At 40.8% G+C, this 22165-nt stretch overlaps 1 protein-coding gene and 1 long non-coding RNA gene across 3 annotated transcripts in view; one reads left to right on the forward strand and one right to left on the reverse strand.

Annotated features, from left to right (window-relative positions):
• LOC121192944 overlaps positions 1-18599 on the reverse strand; it is a 21066-nt gene extending 2467 nt beyond the window's left edge. The window contains exons 1-5 of one of the 2 annotated variants that reach the window (XR_005895256.1): positions 18512-18599; positions 18158-18333; positions 7947-8089; positions 1479-1584; positions 1019-1069 (exon numbers count right to left, since the gene is read on the reverse strand). This is a non-coding gene — a long non-coding RNA (uncharacterized LOC121192944). The remainder of the gene's footprint in view (positions 1-1018; positions 1070-1478; positions 1585-7946; positions 8090-18157; positions 18334-18511) is intronic. The other variant, XR_005895255.1, reaches the window with a different exon arrangement.
• LOC121192941 (myosin-7-like) lies at positions 4277-17421 on the forward strand. The gene is made up of 37 exons (XM_041054975.1): positions 4277-4485; positions 4593-4736; positions 4830-4986; positions 5083-5110; positions 5196-5307; positions 5468-5560; positions 5644-5707; positions 5791-5889; positions 6003-6106; positions 6191-6329; positions 6452-6570; positions 6653-6802; positions 6898-7068; positions 7161-7470; positions 7652-7731; positions 7905-8110; positions 8270-8393; positions 8497-8633; positions 9156-9411; positions 9502-9744; positions 9829-10005; positions 10093-10238; positions 10323-10413; positions 10529-10918; positions 11122-11248; positions 11323-11441; positions 11527-11723; positions 11805-11988; positions 14211-14376; positions 14461-14585; positions 14683-14991; positions 15082-15285; positions 15371-15667; positions 15790-15894; positions 15999-16094; positions 16193-16327; positions 16660-17421. The coding sequence occupies exons 1-37, from the start codon at positions 4285-4287 to the stop codon at positions 16678-16680; spliced, it is 5826 nt and encodes a 1941-aa protein (XP_040910909.1). The 5' UTR covers positions 4277-4284; the 3' UTR covers positions 16681-17421.
• Positions 18600-22165: the final 3566 nt, after the last annotated feature.

The raw sequence follows: 22165 nt of genomic DNA on the forward strand, positions 1-22165 counted from the left end.
TCTGGGATGTCTTATTAGTGTGTGTATTGTGAGCAGGCCTGAAAGTGTAGTAGTAACAAACACTGCACAAAAATATTATATTTTAACAAGTTCTGTAGTCTTTTTTTTAAATTCTACAATCTTTTTTCCCTTTAAAACATTTGGAAAAAAAATCACCTTGTGATACAATTATTTTAGCAATTTCTAATAAAATGAACTTGTTTGAGAATTTCCTCAAATACAGTGTCATTTTCTTGGTAAAATGTCAAAATACTGAAACTCATTTCTAAAAAAAAATTTCATACCAATGGAAACTACCCTATGAACATTATGCCACCAAGCTCCTTATTGTCATGACAGTCTTGAAAATAGAAGAAATGGAATCAGGAATAAAATGTCTACAAGTACAGTTCATCTGTTTGTAGACTGGTCTCTTTTGCTTTATACCTCCACTGTCATTTTAGACGTTCACTTACTTCACACTACTACAGATAGACAGGTTATATCTCCCCCCTGTGTTCAGTCATGTATTAAGAGTATTAAATGAAACATGAGAGGTTTTGATATAACACAAAATATAGAGTACAATTAACTGACATTGTTCTAGTTAATTCCAATAGGTGATAATTAAATATATTATATATATTTGCAGATAAAATATATTAGTTACTGAAGTTTTAGTTTTACAAATAGAGAGTTTAGTCTCACGTAAATCATAGTGGAGCATTTTCCATGCTGTGATTTATATCAATATTATAAAAATACCTATTTTAATATTGCAGTTTTGATTGAAACCACATTGCTCAGCTGCACTGTGCAACATCCAGTAAAACAATGGCTCAGCATTGAGTTTTGCTCAGGTTAACACACAAGTACTATAAACTGTGTGACCCAGTGAATCAAAATGAGACAAAATACAATATAAACACCAGAAAAGCTGAAAGTGAAATGTAGTATCTAAACACAATAAACTCAATTTAATCAGCATCACTTATACTACATCTATTCTCCATCTGAATCAATGATAAAGCTACTGTACCTGATGCATCTGCAGCAGCTCAGTGGAGGCACTGACTCACACGTTCTTGCACTGTGAGAAGGAACAAAGTGAAGTGGATATCAGCCTGACATTTGTTTATCACTGAATACTGACCTCGATCTCACATGGCTGCATCCTTCAAAGGTTTTAGATATCTTTTGAAAGATTATAAGAAGAGAAATAAATGGCATAGTGTTTTTCTTCGTCATCCAAATGCTAACATTAACAAAACTACGTAACCTGTGGCTTTGTTTGTCTTCCTGCTGATGCTTTAAGATCATCGCTTTAACACCATAACCTATGTGCTAGGCTTCTTTGTGTCAACAGCTTAACTTGTAGGCCTGTGATGTTTAGAAATGCTTCAGGATTAATTAGCAGACACACCACCAACAATAGCGTATCAAGGTGACACCATTTGTTCTTTCCATTAAAGGGCTTAGCTGCTAACAATTGGCCTCACCTTAGAGGAGTCTGGCTCTGACTCTGTGCTGGTACAGTGAGAAGGAGATGAAAGCCAGGAAGGGGACACACAACGCAGATGAAGATTTCCACAGGGATCTAGACAGCTGAGAATGAGAATGAGTCCAACAATGTGAAAGCAAATTCTGATCAACCCTCACCAGCACAAAAGTTTGTTCTCAATTTACAGGGGCACACAAAATTTGCATATATGGCTAAAAGGGCAAGGGTGAAAAGCTGAAATGAACAAAATCTGTTTTGTTTTTATTTATTTATTTATTTTTTTGTGCTTTCTACTGATGTTCCATAAACGTAGACAGAGAACAGGCCATGGTAGCGACTACAAATTCAATTCAGTCACTGTCCACCAGGAGGCAACATCAAATATATTCAATAAGAGAATATAACTGTACAAATGATAAAAACCCGTGGTATAGAATAAAGGGAGGTTTGTACATATATTTTCACTGCCATGCACCTGTTACCTCTCGTCATGACATCACTGACTGCAGTTCAGCTATATCAGTGCCCTCAAAGGCTGCCCTTCTCAATCAGAGAGAAAAAATCCAGACAAGAATTTCACAGGGTTATCTTTGTCCTCAAGGCCAAAGGAAAGGGACCAGTGCCATGACGACACCATGAGACAAAGGGTGTAGACCTAGCTGGGCAGAACGGTGATGAGTGATAATTTAAAGTTCGTGAACTTAGCTCTCGCTCGACAACAGCTGCAACACTTTATTGTCTCAGCAGCGGCTCTAGAAACGCATTTCACCCTTCCCCTTCACATGACTGGCCTTTGCTGAACTTTATCTTTTTGATTAAGAATCTTAACATGAAAAGTCTGGCACAGTGCTCAAAACACAATGTTTGAAGAACAAAGTCGTCTTATTAACTTGTTAATCTTGCTTCTCTGTCATCCCTTTGTTCGGGATTTAGAGCAGAGACACTGAATCTTCTGGTGTTGTTACAGTAGGATGGAAGAAGCATGGAAAAGAAAGTTTTCCTTTAATTAAGTTTTTGTAAACATGTAAATGGAAATTTAAATGCAACATCTTAACCCCTGTCAGTTTTACAACTTCCAGTTTTTCTGTTGTGGTTTTCAAACGTTAACTTTATTTATTTTTATTTATTTATTTGGCAAATAACAGATAGAAACAACTAAATAGTCCTTTTTTCACACATAATAACCAAAATAAAAAAAGAAAACAGTAAATCTAAAAATCATGGATATAAATAATAATTATATTTTAGCATGAAAAATAGCATTTTGGTTAAACAGCTTCTACATACCAGTGTATTAACCATTACAGAAACATAAAAAAAAAAGATTTTGATAATTTAGGGCAGCTGTGGAATAAACCTTACATTGGGTGGTGGTCTAATAAATTTGTTAAGCACTATATATATATATATATATATATATATATACATACACACACACACACACACACACACACACACACACACACTATATATATATATATATATACATACACACACACACACACACACACACACACACACTATATATATATATATATACATACACACACACACACACACACACACAATATATATATATATATATATATATATATATATATATATATATATATATACCACAACAAGAGTTAAAGATTTCAATTCCCTTTGAAAAATACCTATGTGAAACACCAAATAGTTCAAAGTTCATTTTATAAAAGAAACCGAACTCTGAAATGTCAAATACTGAAACTGTGAAATTGCACTGAGCTGATCTAGTTGAACAAAGCCGCTGCTAAGAATTTCTATAAAATGACCTTTTATTATTGAGATGAATAAAACAGGAGTCATTTGATATCAAGCCTGTCCCTGATCCCCACCTCTTGCCCTCCCCTTCCTTTGTAACATGTATTGTCCTCGCCTTGTTTGTCACAAGGTGAAAGCAACAAATAGCAGCAGTACATCCTGCCCAATTAGGACAACGCTTTTTAATGTGCAAACCTTTCTCCAAAAATTCATCCCATATTTGGTGGATAAACAGCCCTTATTAATAGAGGGAGGGCTGCCGTCAGCGGCAGGGCTGATCACTCCACTTGATTAAAAGGTTGAGAGTCAAAGGTAAGCAAAACATTTACATAGATGGTATGGGGTAAAAATGTGGCACATTTAACTTACTGACCTTATAGATGTCTTGACATTTGCTGGCTTAGCTCTAGCTAAAGCTCTAGTGATGTACTTCACATGTCTCATGGTCTTTGCTGGTGGTAGCAGTTGTGTTGTTATGCTATTGGTAATGGAATAATATTTTGCTTTGTCATCCGTTTTTTCTGTTGTGGACCCTGACTTTCTGTTGTAAGACCCTGACTGACACTGGTCTCCTCTGTAGTCCAACCCACCCTAGGTAAATGCCACTTTTGTCTCTATTCGAAATGTCTTTAATCGTGACTACAGTCTCCCAACTTCACTTGGGACGTAAATGTTGTCTGTGTTTGTATACTGCTGCTGGAATTTAATTGTTGATACATGATTCAGAGGCCAAGGTCATTTACATACAGAAGAGAGAGTTTACACCAACTCTGAATAAACTTCAGCTCACTATATTATTTTGATTAAGCATTTCTTTGATCTGTATCTCAGTAATATCCAAAACTACAATATGTAAATGAATTATGCAACAGTTTACATACCATTTCTGGATTCAGGCAAGACATTTATATACAGCCTATATAGTCCTGTTAGACACTATTCTGAGTGCATGATTCTTCCTTATGTTAATGGTAATAATTTCTCAATGTGTACAATTTCTGTTTTTAATAGGTTAAAAAATGGGGGATGCTGCCATGGCAGAGTTTGGGGCTGCTGCTCCTTATCTCAGGAAATCAGATAAGGAGCGTCTAGAAGCCCAAACACGTCCATTTGACATGAAAAAGGAGTGCTTTGTTCCTGACCCTGAGGCCGAGTACGTCAAAGCTTCCATCACCAGTCGAGACGGTGACAAAGTCACCGCTGAGACTGAATTCGGAAAGGTAGATAACATTTAGGTTTAGAAGAGTGCTGATGAATGTTTCAAGAGACAGGCATTTGTTTAGAATTTGATCGTAGAGATTGTAAAATTTACTATTTTCTTTCATAGACTGTGACGGTGAAGGAGTGCGATATCCACCCTCAGAACCCGCCAAAGTTTGATAAAATTGAAGACATGGCGATGTTCACCTTCCTCCATGAGCCCGCTGTGCTGTTCAACCTCAAAGAGCGCTACGCAGCATGGATGATTTATGTAAGACACTGTCTTGATCTGTAACTTTCCTTCATTGATAAGACACCTCAGCATCTGAAACCTCTACCCTCTCTCCCCCTCTCAATATGGCAGACCTACTCTGGGCTGTTCTGTGTGACTGTCAACCCCTACAAGTGGCTGCCAGTCTACAACCAAGAAGTGGTTGTTGCCTACAGAGGAAAGAAGAGGAGTGAAGCTCCTCCTCACATCTTCTCCATCTCTGACAATGCCTACCAGTACATGTTGTCTGGTACATAATCTATTTTTGTCTTCATCTATTTTAAATGTTCAGTTCTGACATCAGGCCATTTTTAACTGATATTTTGATCATTTCTCCTGCTGACAGACAGAGAAAATCAGTCAATCCTCATCACGTAAGTCACACGGTCAACAAAAATCTCCTCAGAGGTTAAGGAACATAGGTCATGGCCTTAAACTTTCTGTCTCTCTTCTACTCAGTGGAGAATCTGGTGCTGGAAAGACTGTCAACACCAAACGTGTCATTCAGTACTTTGCCAGCATTGCAGCTGTGCCCAGTGCAGGGAAGAAAGATCCAGCCGCTGAGAAGAAGGTTTGTACCAAGAAATATATCCATGACTATGTCACAATCAAAGAATCTGTTGTGAAGCCCAATCACACTTAAGTTAAAAATACTTTATAAAACCTGAAGCAGAGTTTGTAATTTTACATACTTGGCAGTAAAACTGCAGTTGTGTCTTTGACAAAATCAGGGAACCCTGGAGGATCAAATCATCCAGGCTAACCCTGCTCTGGAAGCCTTTGGTAATGCCAAGACCATCAGGAATGACAACTCCTCTAGATTTGTGAGTATCTATGTGACTGCATTAATGATCTGTATACTGAAGTGAATCAGCTTCACTAAAATGAGTGGGTCTGTGTCGCTTAGGGTAAATTCATCAGAATTCATTTTGACAATCGTGGGAAGCTGGCCTCTGCTGACATTGAAACATGTAAGTAAACAGTTTATGTACCAAAGGTAGATTCAACACTCGACTTTTCAGTGTACCATAACAACAAATTACTTTTCTAACAGACCTTCTGGAAAAGTCTCGTGTGACCTACCAGCTCAAAGCTGAGAGGGACTACCACATTTTCTACCAGATCTTGTCTCAAGCAAAGCCTGAACTTCTGGGTAAGTATCTGAGATGTAGGCTAGACAGCTCAAGAGCCAGTAACATTAGGAACTATTAATTTATTTGAATTTACTGAGATATTTTATGACAATTTTTTAAATTCCCTTCTTAGAAATGTTGCTCATCACCAACAACCCCTATGACTACGCCTTCATCTCTCAAGGAGAGACGACTGTAGCCTCCATCAACGACTCTGAAGAGCTGATGGCCACTGATGTGAGCTGAGTCTTCGAATCCTTGTCAAATTTAGATTTGTAAATCAACAGAAAGCCATCTTTGATCATGTCATATCTCATTCAGGAAGCATTTGATGTGCTGGGCTTCATTCAAGAAGAAAAGAACAGCATGTACAAGCTGACTGGTGCCATCATGCATCATGGCAACATGAAGTTTAAGCAGAAGCAGCGAGAGGAGCAGGCAGAGGCAGATGGCACTGAAGGTAAAACCTAGATGTTCAAAACAAACTATAGTCAGCTGTGCTAAAGGAATCAGGGATAAAAGAATGATGAAGAGCATGAAAGACGGTTACCTTGATGAATCAATACCACAATTTCTCCACAGATGCTGACAAAGCAGCTTATCTGATGGGCCTGAACTCTGCTGACCTCATCAAAGGTCTCTGTCACCCGAGAGTCAAAGTAGGAAATGAGTGGGTCACCAAGGGACAAACTGTCGCCCAGGTGAGAGAATATGATTTTTTTAGTTTAAGTCCAGGAAGGTGTACAACATTTAAAACATGTTTTTAATGTGTTTCCTTGTTAGGTGTACTATGCTGTTGGTGCACTGTCTAAAGCAGTGTATGAGAGGATGTTCCTGTGGATGGTAGTGAGAATCAACCAATCACTGGACACCAAGCAGCCTCGCCAGTACTTCATTGGTGTGCTGGACATTGCTGGATTTGAGATCTTTGATGTGAGTTTGAACAGAATACACAGTCTATATGACGAAGTCTTTGGTTTAAGGAGGAATGATCAAGCCTGGTCATACTGTGGACCATTTCATTCCAGTTCAACACCTTTGAGCAGCTGTGCATCAACTTCACCAATGAAAAACTGCAACAGTTTTTCAACCACCACATGTTTGTGCTGGAGCAGGAAGAGTACAAGAAAGAGGGCATTGAATGGACTTTCATAGATTTTGGTATGGATTTGCAGGCCTGTATTGACCTCATTGAAAAGGTGAGATACCAGGTTATTACATGTTCAGACACGAGTAAAAACAAATAAGAACATGGTCTGTTTTCCAAATCACTCATGTTTTATGTCCTCAGCCCATGGGTATCATGTCCATCCTTGAAGAGGAGTGCATGTTCCCCAAAGCCTCTGACTCCACCTTCAAAGCTAAGCTCTATGACAACCATCTGGGGAAATCTAACAACTTCCAGAAGCCCAGAATTATCAAAGGGAAACCAGAGGCTCATTTTGCCCTGGTTCATTATGCTGGTACTGTTGACTATAATATCAACAACTGGCTGGTAAAGAACAAGGATCCTCTGAATGAGACTGTTGTAGGACTCTACCAGAAGTCTACTCTCAAACTGCTGGCTACCCTCTTCGCAAATTATGCTGGAGCAGACTCAGGTCAGTATTTAAAAAGGGAACTAACATCTTGGTTTAAAAAGGGATTTTTTGATATCAATGTATCATGTACAGCAGAACGAAGAAGCTTTTAATAGAGATGTTTAAATGCACCCCCTTGTATTTGTTACTACTACTCCACTGTATTACTACTGCAACGTCTTATGATAACTATGTTATTTAGCTCAGGAATCTGGTGGGAAGGGCAAAGGTGGCACTAAGAAGAAAGGTTCATCCTTCCAAACTGTATCAGCCTTACACAGGGTAAGATCGATGTGATTCATACTTGTATTTGTACTCATACTTGTCACACATTAGCAGCTAGTTGAGATTTTCATCTCAGACGTTTGAGTTTCTTCAAAGATTCTTTAACTATGTGATACTAAGTTGTTTTAGTGGTAAATGGCGATCAAATCTGTCCTCTCCTGCACTCACAGGAGAACCTGAACAAGCTGATGACCAACCTGAGGTCCACTCACCCTCACTTTGTGCGCTGCATCATCCCCAATGAGACCAAGACTCCTGGGGCCATGGAGAACCCTCTGGTGATGCACCAGCTTCGCTGTAACGGTGTGCTGGAAGGCATCAGGATCTGCAGAAAGGGCTTCCCCAACAGGATCCTCTACGGAGATTTCAAACAGAGGTATGGTTCATCTCGTTTTTGACAATGCATTTGTTGTGTTTCTCCACATCTATTCAGGTGTTTCTTTTAATTTGTCACCCGGTGATACATTATACATTTAGTGACAATTTTATATAACATGAAATAAAACTAAAATGACTTTTTATCTACATTACAAAGATACCGTATTTTGAACCCAAATGCGATTCCAGAGGGACAGTTCATTGATAACAAGAAAGCTTCAGAGAAGCTGTTGGGCTCCTTGGATATTGACCATAACCAGTACAAACTGGGGCACACCAAGGTAAGTATTGGTGAAATAAAACCTGGCCTAAACAGTATAAAGCATAAAGCAGGAGCCAGCATACACATGGCTGCTAATCTCATCTTTTTTTTTTTTAAATCAGGTGTTCTTCAAAGCTGGACTGCTTGGTCTGCTGGAAGAGATGCGAGATGACCGTTTAGCTCTAATCATCACCAGGATCCAGGCCAGATCCCGAGGTGTTCTGGCAAGAATTGAATTCCAGAAAATTGTAGAACGCAGGTACATGCACTCATAAATTAATTGAATTATACTGAATATCCCATTGAAGCCACAGATGAAAGGAGGGGAAGGGAAATGAAAAAGACAGCTTATTCAAAGTGACATTTTAGATTATGTCTTTTCATCAGTGCATCACTATATTCTGACAAGTTGTTGTATGTTACTTGGGAGCACAAAAAAGATGTCTTCTTCAGAGAGCAGGCACAGATTAAATTGAGTAATCGAAAGTCATTCATTTATTATTCCTTGAGTGTTTCCAGCTGTGTTAACAGATAAAGATGAGCTGTCACATTCCCAAAGTGAAAAAAGACAGTTCATTCACAGTGACATATTACTTGCATTAAATAATCAGTACAGTTCATGCAGAAAATGGACCAATAAGCACAGAATCGGCTACAGTTTAGTAGTTTAGAGTCTGTGTCCAGGAAATAGTCAGTGATGAGGCAAAATGATGATGATTACTAAGTAAATGAGTGAACAAAGGGGTAATTTTGAACACAGCCTGTGAATTCATGTCCACAGGGATGCACTGCTGGTGATCCAGTGGAACATCCGTGCTTTCATGGGGGTCAAGAATTGGCCCTGGATGAAGATGTTCTTCAAAATCAAGCCTCTGTTGAAGTCTGCGGAGACTGAGAAAGAGATGGCCAACATGAAGGAAGAGTTTACCAAACTGAAAGAGGCTTACGCTAAATCAGAAGCTCGCAGGAAGGAACTGGAGGAGAAAATGGTCTCTCTTCTCCAAGAAAAGAACGACCTGCAGCTCCAAGTTCAAACTGTATGTTTCAAATCTGTCAGCATTACAAATAACAGGAAAATCAGACCAAGTCTACCAAGGTGTAATTCTGTGCCTTTTCAACACTAACAGGAGCAAGATAACCTGTGTGATGCTGAAGAAAGATGTGAGGGGCTGATCAAGAGCAAGATTCAGCTGGAGGCAAAAATCAAAGAGCTGACAGAAAGGCTGGAGGATGAGGAGGAGATGAACGCTGAACTCACAGCTAAGAAGCGGAAGCTGGAAGATGAGTGCTCTGAGTTAAAGAAAGACATTGATGACTTAGAGTTGACTCTGGCTAAAGTGGAGAAAGAGAAGCACGCCACTGAGAACAAGGTACCACAAACACTAACAGGAACATTATTCTCTGTTCCAAATATAATCTGTATAATTGTTGATAAAAATGTCTTCTGGCCATAGGTAAAGAACCTGACTGAGGAGATGGCGGCTCTGGAAGAAATCATTGCCAAGCTGACCAAGGAAAAGAAAGCCTTACAGGAAGCTCATCAGCAAACACTGGATGACCTGCAGAGTGAAGAAGACAAAGTCAACACTCTGACCAAGGCCAAGGCCAAGCTGGAGCAGCAAGTGGATGATGTAAGAATTTACACAGTCAGCTAGATCTTGTTCATAACAAATAATAATTAGAATTGAAAGAGAAAAGTTTTTCTTTATCACCCACAGCTGGAAGGGTCCCTAGAGCAAGAGAAGAAAGTGCGTATGGACCTTGAAAGAACAAAGCGGAAGCTTGAAGGAGACCTGAAGTTAGCTCAAGAGAGTATCATGGACCTGGAGAATGACAAGCAGCAACTCGAAGAGAGGCTGAAAAAGTAAAAAGAGAAGTGCACTTTTTAAAATACAAGCAGGTCTTAAACTATTTGTCATCTGCTACATTTAACTTTTTTTTTCCACAGGAAAGATTTTGAAATCAGCCAACTAAATGGCAAAATAGAAGATGAACAAGCAATGAGTGCCCAGCTCCAGAAAAAATTGAAGGAGTTGCAGGTAATATTTGAAATAGGATGGAGTAAGCTGAGTAAGCTGCTGCATGAATGGGACATTCTAAGACAATATCAAGCAATGAAATTTCACTCAAGGATTTGCTTTTATTTTGATGTAGGCCCGCATTGAAGAGCTGGAGGAAGAGCTGGAGGCAGAGCGAGCTGCCCGAGCCAAGGTGGAGAAGCAGAGAGCAGACTTGTCCAGAGAGCTGGAGGAGATCAGTGAGAGGCTGGAGGAGGCCGGTGGAGCAACAGCTGCCCAGATTGAGATGAACAAGAAGAGGGAGGCTGAGTTCCAGAAACTGCGCAGAGACCTGGAAGAAGCCACTCTGCAGCACGAAGCCACCGCTGCCACGCTCAGGAAGAAACAAGCCGACAGTGTTGCTGACCTGGGAGAGCAGATTGACAACCTGCAGAGAGTCAAGCAGAAACTGGAGAAGGAGAAGAGTGAGCTCAGACTGGAACTGGATGATGTGGTTTCAAGTATGGAGCAGATCGTGAAGGCTAAGGTATTGTATATTTTCATTTATTACATGTTTTTTTACTGGTAGAATAACATCTTACTCTGTTAGTCTAGAACATTTGTACTATTTGGACATATGTATTAAATTGTTTTTCTGTTCATCTTGTGCTAACAAACTGATGTTATAAAGTTTTATGTAATTGATATGAATGCTGAATTCAAATTAGGTCATTTGATGCTTTTTTCCAGAATAATTTGGAGAAAATGTGCAGATCTCTGGAAGACCAGATGAATGAATACAAAATGAAGTCAGAAGAAGGACAGCGTACCATCAATGACTTCACCATGCAGAAAGCAAAGTTTCAAACTGAGAATGGTACGCATTTGATTTAAATTGTGTATTTTTGGGGATATTATGAAGTACTCATTTTATACTTTTATCAAAATTAGGAGAACTTGCGAGGCAGCTGGAGGAAAAAGATTCCCTGGTGTCTCAACTGACCAGAGGAAAACAGTCCTACACTCAGCAAATTGAAGACCTTAAAAGACAACTGGAGGAGGAAGTCAAGGTAGCACAAATATCAGTGAGACCTCATTTAGTACAGATTGAAGTTTGGTACATGAGAAACATAACAAAAACATGATTATTTTCAGGCCAAGAATGCATTAGCCCATGCAGTGCAGTCTTCTCGTCACGACTGTGACCTGCTCAGGGAGCAGTATGAGGAGGAACAGGAGGCCAAGGCTGAACTGCAGCGCAGCATGTCCAAGGCCAACTCTGAGGTGGCTCAGTGGAGAACTAAGTATGAAACTGATGCCATCCAGAGGACTGAGGAACTGGAGGAGGCCAAGTGAGTCCATCAGATTCATCTCAAAGGTCTTGTAAAAATACCTCTTGAACACTCGAGGTAACAACTGTGTTTCATTTTCAGAAAAAAGCTGGCTCAGCGTCTGCAGGAGGCTGAGGAGGCTGTTGAGGCAGTGAATGCTAAATGTTCCTCTCTGGAGAAGACCAAACACAGACTGCAGAATGAGATTGAAGATCTCATGGTGGATGTGGAGAGGTCTAATGCTGCTGCTGCCGCTCTGGACAAGAAGCAAAGAAACTTTGATAAGGTTAATCTTAAAATACATTTGGTCATTGGCTACTTCGTGGTCGTGTTGTTTGACCTTCGGCCATATTTATTGGACACTCGGGTAAAGAGAGGGGCTGAGCTGTCAACTGATCACCACCTGGTGGTGAGTTGGATCCGCTGGCGGGGGAGGAGGCCTGACAGGCTCGGCAGGCCCAAATGTATTGTGAGGGTCTGTTGGGAACGTCTGGCTGAGGCCTCTGTCAGAGAGGTCTTCAACTCCCACCTACGGAAGAGCTTCAACCAGATACCTAGGGAGGCTGGGGACATTGAGTCTGAGTGGAGTGGAGCTGTGGTCGTAAGGTCTCCGGTGCCTGTCGTGGTGGTAATTCCCTGAACCCGGTGGTGGACACCGGAAGTAAGGGATGCCGTCAAGCTGAAGAAGGAATCCTATCGGGCCTGGTTGGCTTGTGGGGCTCCCGAGGCAGCTGACAGGTACCTGCAGACCAAGAGTGCTGCAGCCCGGGCGGTTGTAGAGGCAAAAACTCGGGTCTGGGAGAGGTTCAGTGAGGCCATGGAGGAGGACTATCGGTCGCCCTCGAAGAGATTCTAGCAAACCGTCCGCCGCCTCAGGAGAGGGAAGCAGGGACATTATTGAACGGTGGAAGGAGTACGTTGAAGATCTCCTCAAGCCCACTGTCACGCTTTCCGTTGAGGAAACAGGGGCTTGGGGCTCGGGGCCGGACTCATCCATCACTCAAGCTGAAGTCACTGAGGTGGTTAAAAAGCAACTTGGTGGCAAGGCACCAGGGGTGGGTGAGATCCGTCCCGAGTACCTCAAGTGGATGTTGGATGTTGCAGGGCTGTCTTGGTTGACACGCCTCTGTAACATCGCGTGGCAGTCGGGGACAGTACCTCTGGAGTGACAGACAGGGGTGGTGGTCCCTCTTTTCAAGAAGGGGGACCGGAGGGTGTGCTCCAACTATAGGGGGATCACACTCATCAGCCTCCCAGGGAAAGTCTATGCCAGGGTGCTGGAGAGGAGGATTGGGCGCTAGTCGAACCTCGGATCCAGGAGGAACAATGGTCATGGAACACTGGAGCTCTATTCTCTCTATAGGGTGCTCGAGGGTTCATGGAAGTTCACCCAACCAGTCCACATGTGTTTTGTGGATCTGGAGAAGGCATTCAACTGTGTCACTCATGGCGTCCTGTGGAGGGTGCTCTGGGAGTATGGAGTGCGGGGCCCTCTTCTAAGGGCTGTCCGGTCTCTGTACGACTGGAGCAGGAGCTTCGTGCACATTGCCGGCAGTAAGTCAGACCTGTTTCCAGTGCATGTTGGACTCTGGCAGGGCTGCCCTTTGTCACCGGTTCTGTTCATAATTTTTATGGACAGGATTTCTAGGCGCAGCCAGGGGCCGGAGGGAGTCCAGTTTGGGGACCACAGGATTTCTCTGCTTTTTACGGATGATGTTGTCCTGTTGGCTCCGTCCAGCCAGGACCTTCAGCATCTACTGGGGCGGTTTGCAGCCGAGTGTGAAGCAGCTGGGATGAGAATCAGCACCTCCAAGTCTGAGGCCATGGTTCTCAACTGGAAAAGGGTGGCTTGCCCTCTCCAGGTTGGAGGAGAAGGATGGAGTGGGGGAAGGATGGAGCATGAGATTGACAGGCTGATTGGTGCAGCTTCCGCAGTAATGCGGTCGATGTACCGGTCCGTCGTGGTGAAGAAGGAGCTGAGCCGAAAGGCAAAGCTCTTGATTTACCGGTCGATCTACGTTCCTATTCTCACCTATGGACATGAGCTTGGGTCATTACCGAATGGACAAGATCTCGGATACAAGCGGCCGAAATGAGTTTCCTCCGCAGGGTGGCTGGGCGCTCTCTTAGAGATAGGGTGAGGAGCTCGGTCATCCGGGAGGAGCTTGGAGTACAGCCACTGCTCTTCCACATGGAGAGGGGCCAGTTGAGGTGGCTCGGGTATCTATTTAGGATGCCCCCTGGACGCCTCCCTAGGGAGGTGTTCTGGGCATGTCGGGAGGAGGCCCCCGGGGAAGACCTAGGACACGCTGGAGGGACTATGTCTCTCGGCTGGCCTGGGAACGCCTCGGGGTTCCCCCCGGAAGAGCTGGAAGAAGTGTCCAGGGAGAGGGAAGTCTGGGCGTCCCTGCTTAGACTGCTGCCCCCGCGACCCAGCCCCAAATAAGCGGATGAAGAATGATGAGGAATGATGAAGAATATAATGACATGTAAACATGTATATTTCAGGTGTTGGCAGAATGGAAACAGAAGTATGAGGAGTCTCAAACAGAGCTGGAGAGCGCTCAGAAGGAAGCCAGGTCTCTGAGCACTGAGCTCTTCAAACTGAAGAACTCCTATGAAGAATCTCTTGAACATCTGGAGACCATGAAGAGAGAGAATAAGAATCTGCAGGGTAAGGGTAACACCAGCTTACACCTCTATGGCAGCATGTATTCTACTGAGTAAACCATTGATAATGTTATGTTTTGTTTGTCAGAGGAAATATCTGATCTCACTGAACAAATTGGTGAGGGCGGAAAGAGTATTCATGAACTTGAGAAGATTCGAAAACAGCTGGAACAAGAGAAGTCAGAGATACAAGCAGCTCTGGAGGAAGCAGAGGTGTGTTGTGCTATGACAAAGGACCTCAAGCACCTTAATGTCTCTACAACAAGTAATATCCATAAAATGAAATGTAACATCCTGTTTGTCTTTCCAGGCCACACTGGAGCATGAGGAAGGGAAAATTCTCAGAGCCCAGCTTGAGTTCAATCAGGTGAAGGCCGACATTGAGCGCAAGTTGGCCGAGAAAGATGAAGAGATGGAGCAAGCCAAGAGAAACCAACAGCGAACTGTGGACACTCTTCAGAGCTCTCTTGAGGCCGAGACTCGCAGCAGGAATGAGGCCCTCCGTCTGAAGAAGAAGATGGAGGGAGACCTCAATGAGATGGAGATCCAGCTCAGCCAGGCCAACAGGCAGGCAGCTGAGGCCCAGAAACAACTTAAATCTGTCCATGCACATCTGAAGGTATGAATGATCGTGAATGAGTACAACTGTGATCTTGTTGCTTTTACAAACACAACTCAAAATGAAGCCCTTTGGGTTTTCCTCTTCAAGGATGCTCAGCTGCAGCTTGATGACTCTCTGCGAGCCAATGATGACATGAAGGAAAATATGGCCATTATTGAGAGACGCAACAACCTGCTTCAGGCTGAGCTGGAGGAACTGAGGGTTGCTCTGGAGCAAACTGAGAGAAGTCGCAAACTTGCTGAGCAAGAGCTGTTGGATGTTAGTGAGAGGGTGCAGCTGCTGCACTCACAGGTAAGTGACGGTCTATATATTTCAGCTGATTTTATTCATAGTCTTTTTCCACACTGAAAAATTGTGCACTATTTATGTAAACCAGAACACTAGCCTGATAAACCAGAAGAAGAAGCTGGAGGCTGATACATCCCAGCTTCAGACTGAAGTAGAAGATGCAGCGCAGGAGTGCAGAAATGCAGAGGAAAAGGCCAAGAAGGCCATTACTGATGCTGCCATGATGGCAGAGGAGCTGAAGAAAGAGCAGGACACCAGCGCTCACCTGGAGCGTATGAAGAAGAACATGGAGCAAACCATCAAAGACCTGCAGCACCGTCTGGATGAAGCTGAACAGATCGCCATGAAGGGAGGCAAGAAGCAGGTGCAGAAGCTGGAGGCCAGGGTGAGTTTAAGTTGGGTCTTTGGAACCAGGCATCATTTAAAAATGTAACAGAAATATTTGCACTATGTAATGCACAGGGGCGTTGGCTGACTTTTCCTGTGATTACATCCTACATCCTGCAGGTCAGGGAGCTTGAAAGTGAGGTGGAAAATGAACAGAAAAAGGCCAGTGATGCTGTAAAGGGAGTACGAAAGTATGAAAGACGTATAAAGGAGCTTACTTACCAGGTAACTATCACTTTCTACCAAAACCTGTTCATGCTATGAAAATTGTATTAATGATGTAAATATATATGCACATTTTTATTTTATGTTGGTTTTGCACCATTTAGACTGAAGAAGACCGTAAAAATCTTGCACGTCTTCAAGATTTGGTGGACAAGCTGCAGCTAAAGGTCAAATCATATAAGAAGGCTGCAGAGGAGGCTGTAAGTACTCTGAATTTGAAATGCTAATCTTACGTCTGAACATTGAAACTATCTGAGTAGACTTAATACATAACATATGTATTGTTTCTGTTTTATAGGAGGAAATGGCCAACAGTAACCTTACAAAGTTCCGCAAGCTTCAACATGAGCTTGATGAAGCTGAGGAAAGAGCTGACATCGCTGAGTCCCAGGTCAACAAGCTACGTGCTAAGAGCCGTGATGTGGGGTCAAAGGTTGGTAAACTTACTGTACGTACATTTAAAAATGTGTTAGGTTTGCATTTTAGAGCTTACTGTAGACCTTCCAACCAAAAAATCATTGTAGACTTCTCCAAAGAAAGAAATGCTTCCCAAGAGTAACAATCATCCTGTTCAAACACTGTACAACAATAAGGTGCTGGTCTAACACCACACACAACACAAAGGGCCAAAAGGATAAATAACACAAAGACATCTGTGTTCACTGTGCCATAACAGAACCAACTAATACTTAGGTTAAACTAATACTTCTGATAAAATCAAAAACACTCACTATTTATCTTTTTTATTTTCTTTCTTTTTTTCAGAAAGGACTTGATGAAGAGTGATGTTCGCTCAAAAATGATGGTTTCTGAGGCACCTGCTCTTTGTGTAATGGTGTCTCCCTAAGCATGTTTTCTTTTTCTTTTTTTTTTTTGCTCAGTAGAAGACATTTAATTTACATCTGAACATTTCTTGACTTTGCATTGACAAGGGATATAGAGGTTACAGTGGCAGTGACTCATTTTCTAAAATGAATGAAATAAACAAATTCCTGTTTGAAAGAAAATAAATGCTCATATTAGTATAACAATAAACAACGAATAAATAAATTAAATACACAATGACAAAGGAAAAAAGTCTTATATCTTATTATGTTGTTGAAGAATTGTGTTTTAAGAAATGTATTTTCTTCCAGTCAATTCTATGATTCTAATTGTATTTGTGTGTTTTAAATATATAAAACAGACCCCCCCAAAAAGTTAGTCAGAAAATAAATTCTGTTGAAATAAAACAATTACGGTTAAGAGAACCAACTTGTATGTATTAAATTAATTTGTGAATTTATACTCATTTCCATATAAGTCAGGTTTGGCCTTGGCAGAGCACAAATTACAAGAATGCCATTCAATGTACGTGTCATAAATTACTGACTCAACAGATATTGCTTTTAAATTAAATTGTCTTCGTGACTGAAGACCGTGTTCACTCAGGCTGTTTTCATTATATGTGTCCATATGAGCTTTTAAGCTTTGTGGCCTCAAACTTTGTCTCTTAGGGGCGAACCATAAATGATTTCATTTTCACTCACAATGGCGGTTATCAATAATCAAGTGAATCTAATAAACATTTCCACCTCATTCATCTGACGCTGCAAAAGTCATTCAATCACATGACCAGCAGAGGGCGCTCACACATCCTTTTTCAGTTTGGCCAAGAAGGTAAATGAAAAAGAAGTCTGAAGCACAATTAACCCTTACCCACAGACATGATACTTTAATCCTGAAAATACTACATATCTGCTAAGTAACTGATGAGGTGTTTATGGTTTCATCTTTTTCTTTGGAATTAAAGCATCACAACTTGCAACAGACCAATTCAAGATAAACAGTAACTACAGTATTTCTCAAAATTAATTTTGATGAACAGATAGAACTTTGGGGTGATTGCATAAACATGAAAAGACACTGAAAGACTTTTAAAAAGCCTCACAAGCAACATTGTGATAAGGAGAACAGACTGCAGAATGATGCAGCCTCAGTCCTTCACTGAAGAAGTTAATTCAGTTACAAAGATGGTGACACAAGTCCATCAACCAAGAAACAGCAGCAGTAGTCAGATATTAGTATTTAGATTTACTTATTTTCATACAGCAATTTAAAATTTCTTTACTAATTTTGGAAACAGAAAATTGGACATCATCCAGTGGTGACCCCACCCACTTGCTTTTTACATCAATGTAACTCATAGGATTTCCATACACTTTGATAAAATTGCAGACTACAATGTCTGAAGATCTAAGCAAGGAAAGTTGAAACCACTAACCTTAATTTCCTTAATGGAGGTCATTCTTTCTGTAATAACAAGCATGCTCTTTTCAAAGCCAGGCGAGGGAGGGACATTTGGGACAGTGCAGAGGCAGAGATGTCTGACAGCAGATAATCTGGACTTCTGGACTTCCAAACCCTGGGTATTTAGGAGTAGAGTCCTCCAAGGGAGGCCTAGTGAATTCAAACAACACCATTTCGTCAATCAAAATAGGACATTGATATTAAGAGCTTATTATGGCAAAATTAAAATCTCTTTGTAGTTTTTGAAATTAGATTATTTTCCAGCAGTTTAGAAGAATTGCACCCAAAAAAGTAGATATTAAAATGGTCATTAAATGGTCAACAGTACCTTTCTGTTATTTTGCCATGTCCTGATCATTTCCTCATCAGAAGACAAACAGTACTCAGGATGTGAGTCCACACAGAGGTCCATAGTCTGAATGAATGCAGAGAAGACAGGACAAGAGACCAGTCAACTCCTGTAAGCCTCCATGAGAACTCAACACCCCCTTAGAAGTGCCCTTTCACAGCAACAAAGAACAAATACTAACAATAGCTTTGCTGGCTCCAGTTTCAAACTTAAGTCAGGCAAGGTGCCTCACACCTTCCCTTATGCATTCATGTGATCGTAAAAGTCAAAGACACAAGGACTGTAGACAGCTGGGAATGAGACCTTTAATGGACGGCCGAGTGTGCCGAGTGTGCTGCTAGAGCCTGGAATAGACTGAATGATACGTAAAGGAGATGAGAATTCTAGTACGGAGGCAAGCAGGGACAAGGTCTGATGGGATGTGATGTGATCGAATGTATGAGACAGCTGAGGTCCTGGTTGCAGGACTGGCCAACTGACTTTGTAAGATTTAATTTGTATCAGACTATTTCTCTATACCTGAGTTTAAATTCCATGTCAGACCAAGACAATCATATTAAATGTTTAAGAAAGCTACTGGTTGCCATTTTCCATGGCAATTTCAGGTTGATTGATTATCCTTCATAGCATGACACTAGTTATGTGAATTTTTAAATTATTTCTTTGTTTTTGGCCTCAATACATATTCACTTCACATACTCTTGTATGATACAGTATCCAACATTACACTACATGTAGTACATATAGTACATCATTGGTTTCTCATGAGGCTTATCACCTGTTGCTCCCAGTCAAAGAAAAACAAAAACCTGTCCTGACCACACACGTCACAAACTGTCCCCAAGCTGTCCTTTGAACCAGCAAGCCCAAAAGGCACCCAGCAGGAATTTCACAGGTTATCTTTGTCCTCAAGGATAAAGAGAAGAAAACAATACCATGTAAACAGAAACAGGCCAAGGGCACTTGCAGCAGGCATCTTTTGGGTACAAGTCTGGAGTATAGGTCACAGCAGTATAAACTGGTTCCAGTGCAATTGTGTAAGTGGGTTTTTAACTTATTATTATATAAGATATTGTAGGAATTCCTCTGTATTGTTTGAACATGCAAGGAGAGGTGATAATACAGTGAAAAATATAAATACTCTGTGGTTAAGATATATATGACTTTTATTGTTTTTCCTGTATTATTAATAAAATTTCTATAATTATCAAGGTATTGTTTGGTTAAAACCAGTAACAGACAAAACAGTGAGCATATATCTATATCCTGATAATAATTATACACCATAAAACTATTTCAAGACTTTGCATACACAGTCACTTTAATATTTGAAAAAAACATTTAATTTTACAATAACTGGTACTGCACATATTAAGATAAGAGACAGTAACATCATCTGCATAACCTAGGATGTGCACATCTAACTTTTTGTCACCCTTATCTTGATGGTTGCTTAATGGTGGTGTGGTGGCAATTCCTACATTTACAACAATCAAATACAATCTCTTTTCTGATGCTGAACTAATTAAAATATAATTATCATTTAAGTAAATTTCTGACAAACAAAATTGTAGAGTACTTTTTCCATCCCGATAGCCTGATTCTTTTGACTTCCCCAAGAAAACCCCGATGATGCAACCACTCTTTTTCCACACTTAGAAAAGAAATTGTGTCCAGAGCAGCTTCTGTTCTGGACTGATGCTGTGTATGATTTTTTTTTTCTCCTCATGTTCAGAATGAGGTCATCATATCGATTTCAGTGGTGATAATGTTGGAACACAAACCTAAATCTATGATATATTCATAAACAAAGTCCAGGTAAACTGTTTTTCCAGTAACACAGTACATGTGGTATAAATACAAGATATGACCCCTCAAGGTGTGATAATGTGAAGCTGAAGTTGAGTTAAGAAGAATATTTATTGAACAAATACACATGCATTCCACCACCTGTACAGTTATACTAACTTGATATATCAAAGCTATTAACTTTGATAAGCTAATTGGAATAAATGGTCTCGTGGCTCTGTCAGTAATAAACAGTGTTACCCTTCAGGGGCCCCCTTTCTTTGCTGTTCAAGTTTAATTTTCGCCTCAGCCTTATTACTTCTGAAATTTTCTACCCTTTTTCTGTTATTTTATGCCTTGTTTCCCAATTATACATAGTAAGTCTTAAGTCCTAAGTCCTAAATCAAAATGCTGGATTGTACCATATCCACAATCAGCGGCCTAGGTCAGGGCATGAACTGAAGGTACTGTGAGTCTTGGAGATGGCATATTAGGATTTATGGTTTTTATCAATTTCAACTGTGTCACTACCAATCTTTTGTGGGCATCAAACATATGGGCTTTTGAAAAAAATCTGAGAGAATCCTTTCAATCTATTTCTTATTTGGGGGGAGAAGTCTTCACGTCAAATATTATAAACAAGTGCCATGTGGCCATCATTAGAGTAAGGGTACAGACCTAACAGTGGTGAGTGATAATAAAGAGATCTCACAGCTGTGACCTTGGCCTTGTCTTGCCTTGCTGCAGACAACAGCTGCAGCTCTTTATTCTCCCTCTTGAAATGTATTTCACACCCTATCACTTGACAGACTATTGTTGAAGTTTAGAGCTCAGGATGTTTGATGTCCCATAAATCCTGCTTGCCTGCTGACCTTCTTTATTTAGTTAGAGTATGAAGGCACAGTATATGATAAAAGCATGTCTGACATACATTCACCCACATGAGGCACAGTGGATCTTGATTCAGTATTCAGTATCTAAGCATTCTGGTGGATGTGCTTCCTCCTGAGATGTTCAGTGCTAAGAAAAAGAAGAACAGATGCCTCATTAATGCTGTATATCTTCTCAAAACTTTATTGATCAGTCTCCTTCAATGTGATTACTGATGTGTATAAATAGGAATAAAAAGAGGAATGTGTCTGAAAACAAAATTATTCCAACTTTATGGGCAACACTGCAGTATAATCAACAAACATCAACTTTAAATATTTAAATTTCCAGAATAACATTTTATTATCATTATAGGAAATTCTGTTCATTATAGTTCCAAAATTACTTTAAATAACTTCCTGGAAATGAAGAGAATTACTTGATAGACTGTAGCCTGTCCTTTCTCCCCCACTTCCTGCCTCCCCCTTCCTTTGCCACTGTCCAGTCTAGCCCTGCTCACAAGGTGAGAGCAACAAATAGCAGCACTAGGCTCTACCCAATTTGGACAATGCTTTTTGTGATAGACAACCTGGATGCCATTTCTATGATATTCATCCCCATATTTGGTTCACTAACAACCTTTATTAATGAGGAGGCAGCCTGATCTCGGCCACTGGATCCATCATTTCACTTGACAAAGGTTGACGGTCAAAGGTAAGAAAAAAAACTCACTCCAGTGAGGCATTGTGTGTGAGTGAACATTTTCTATAGTGTTTGTTAAACTGACTCTCGTCTAAGTACAGACAGTTTTGATGCCAGTTGCATTTTGTGAGGGGTTAGTGACACATTTAGTGATAAGATTCATTCTCTTATTGGGACTTTTTTTCTTGACCTTTCATTTTTGATTTATCTTAATCAAATAATGATATAAAAACTCTTTGATTTGCTTTTGTCTTTCTGTTTGCTTTTGCCCAG

This window comes from Toxotes jaculatrix, chromosome 14, assembly GCF_017976425.1.
Source record: "Toxotes jaculatrix isolate fToxJac2 chromosome 14, fToxJac2.pri, whole genome shotgun sequence".
In the NCBI taxonomy this organism is placed as follows: Eukaryota; Metazoa; Chordata; class Actinopteri; family Toxotidae; genus Toxotes; species Toxotes jaculatrix.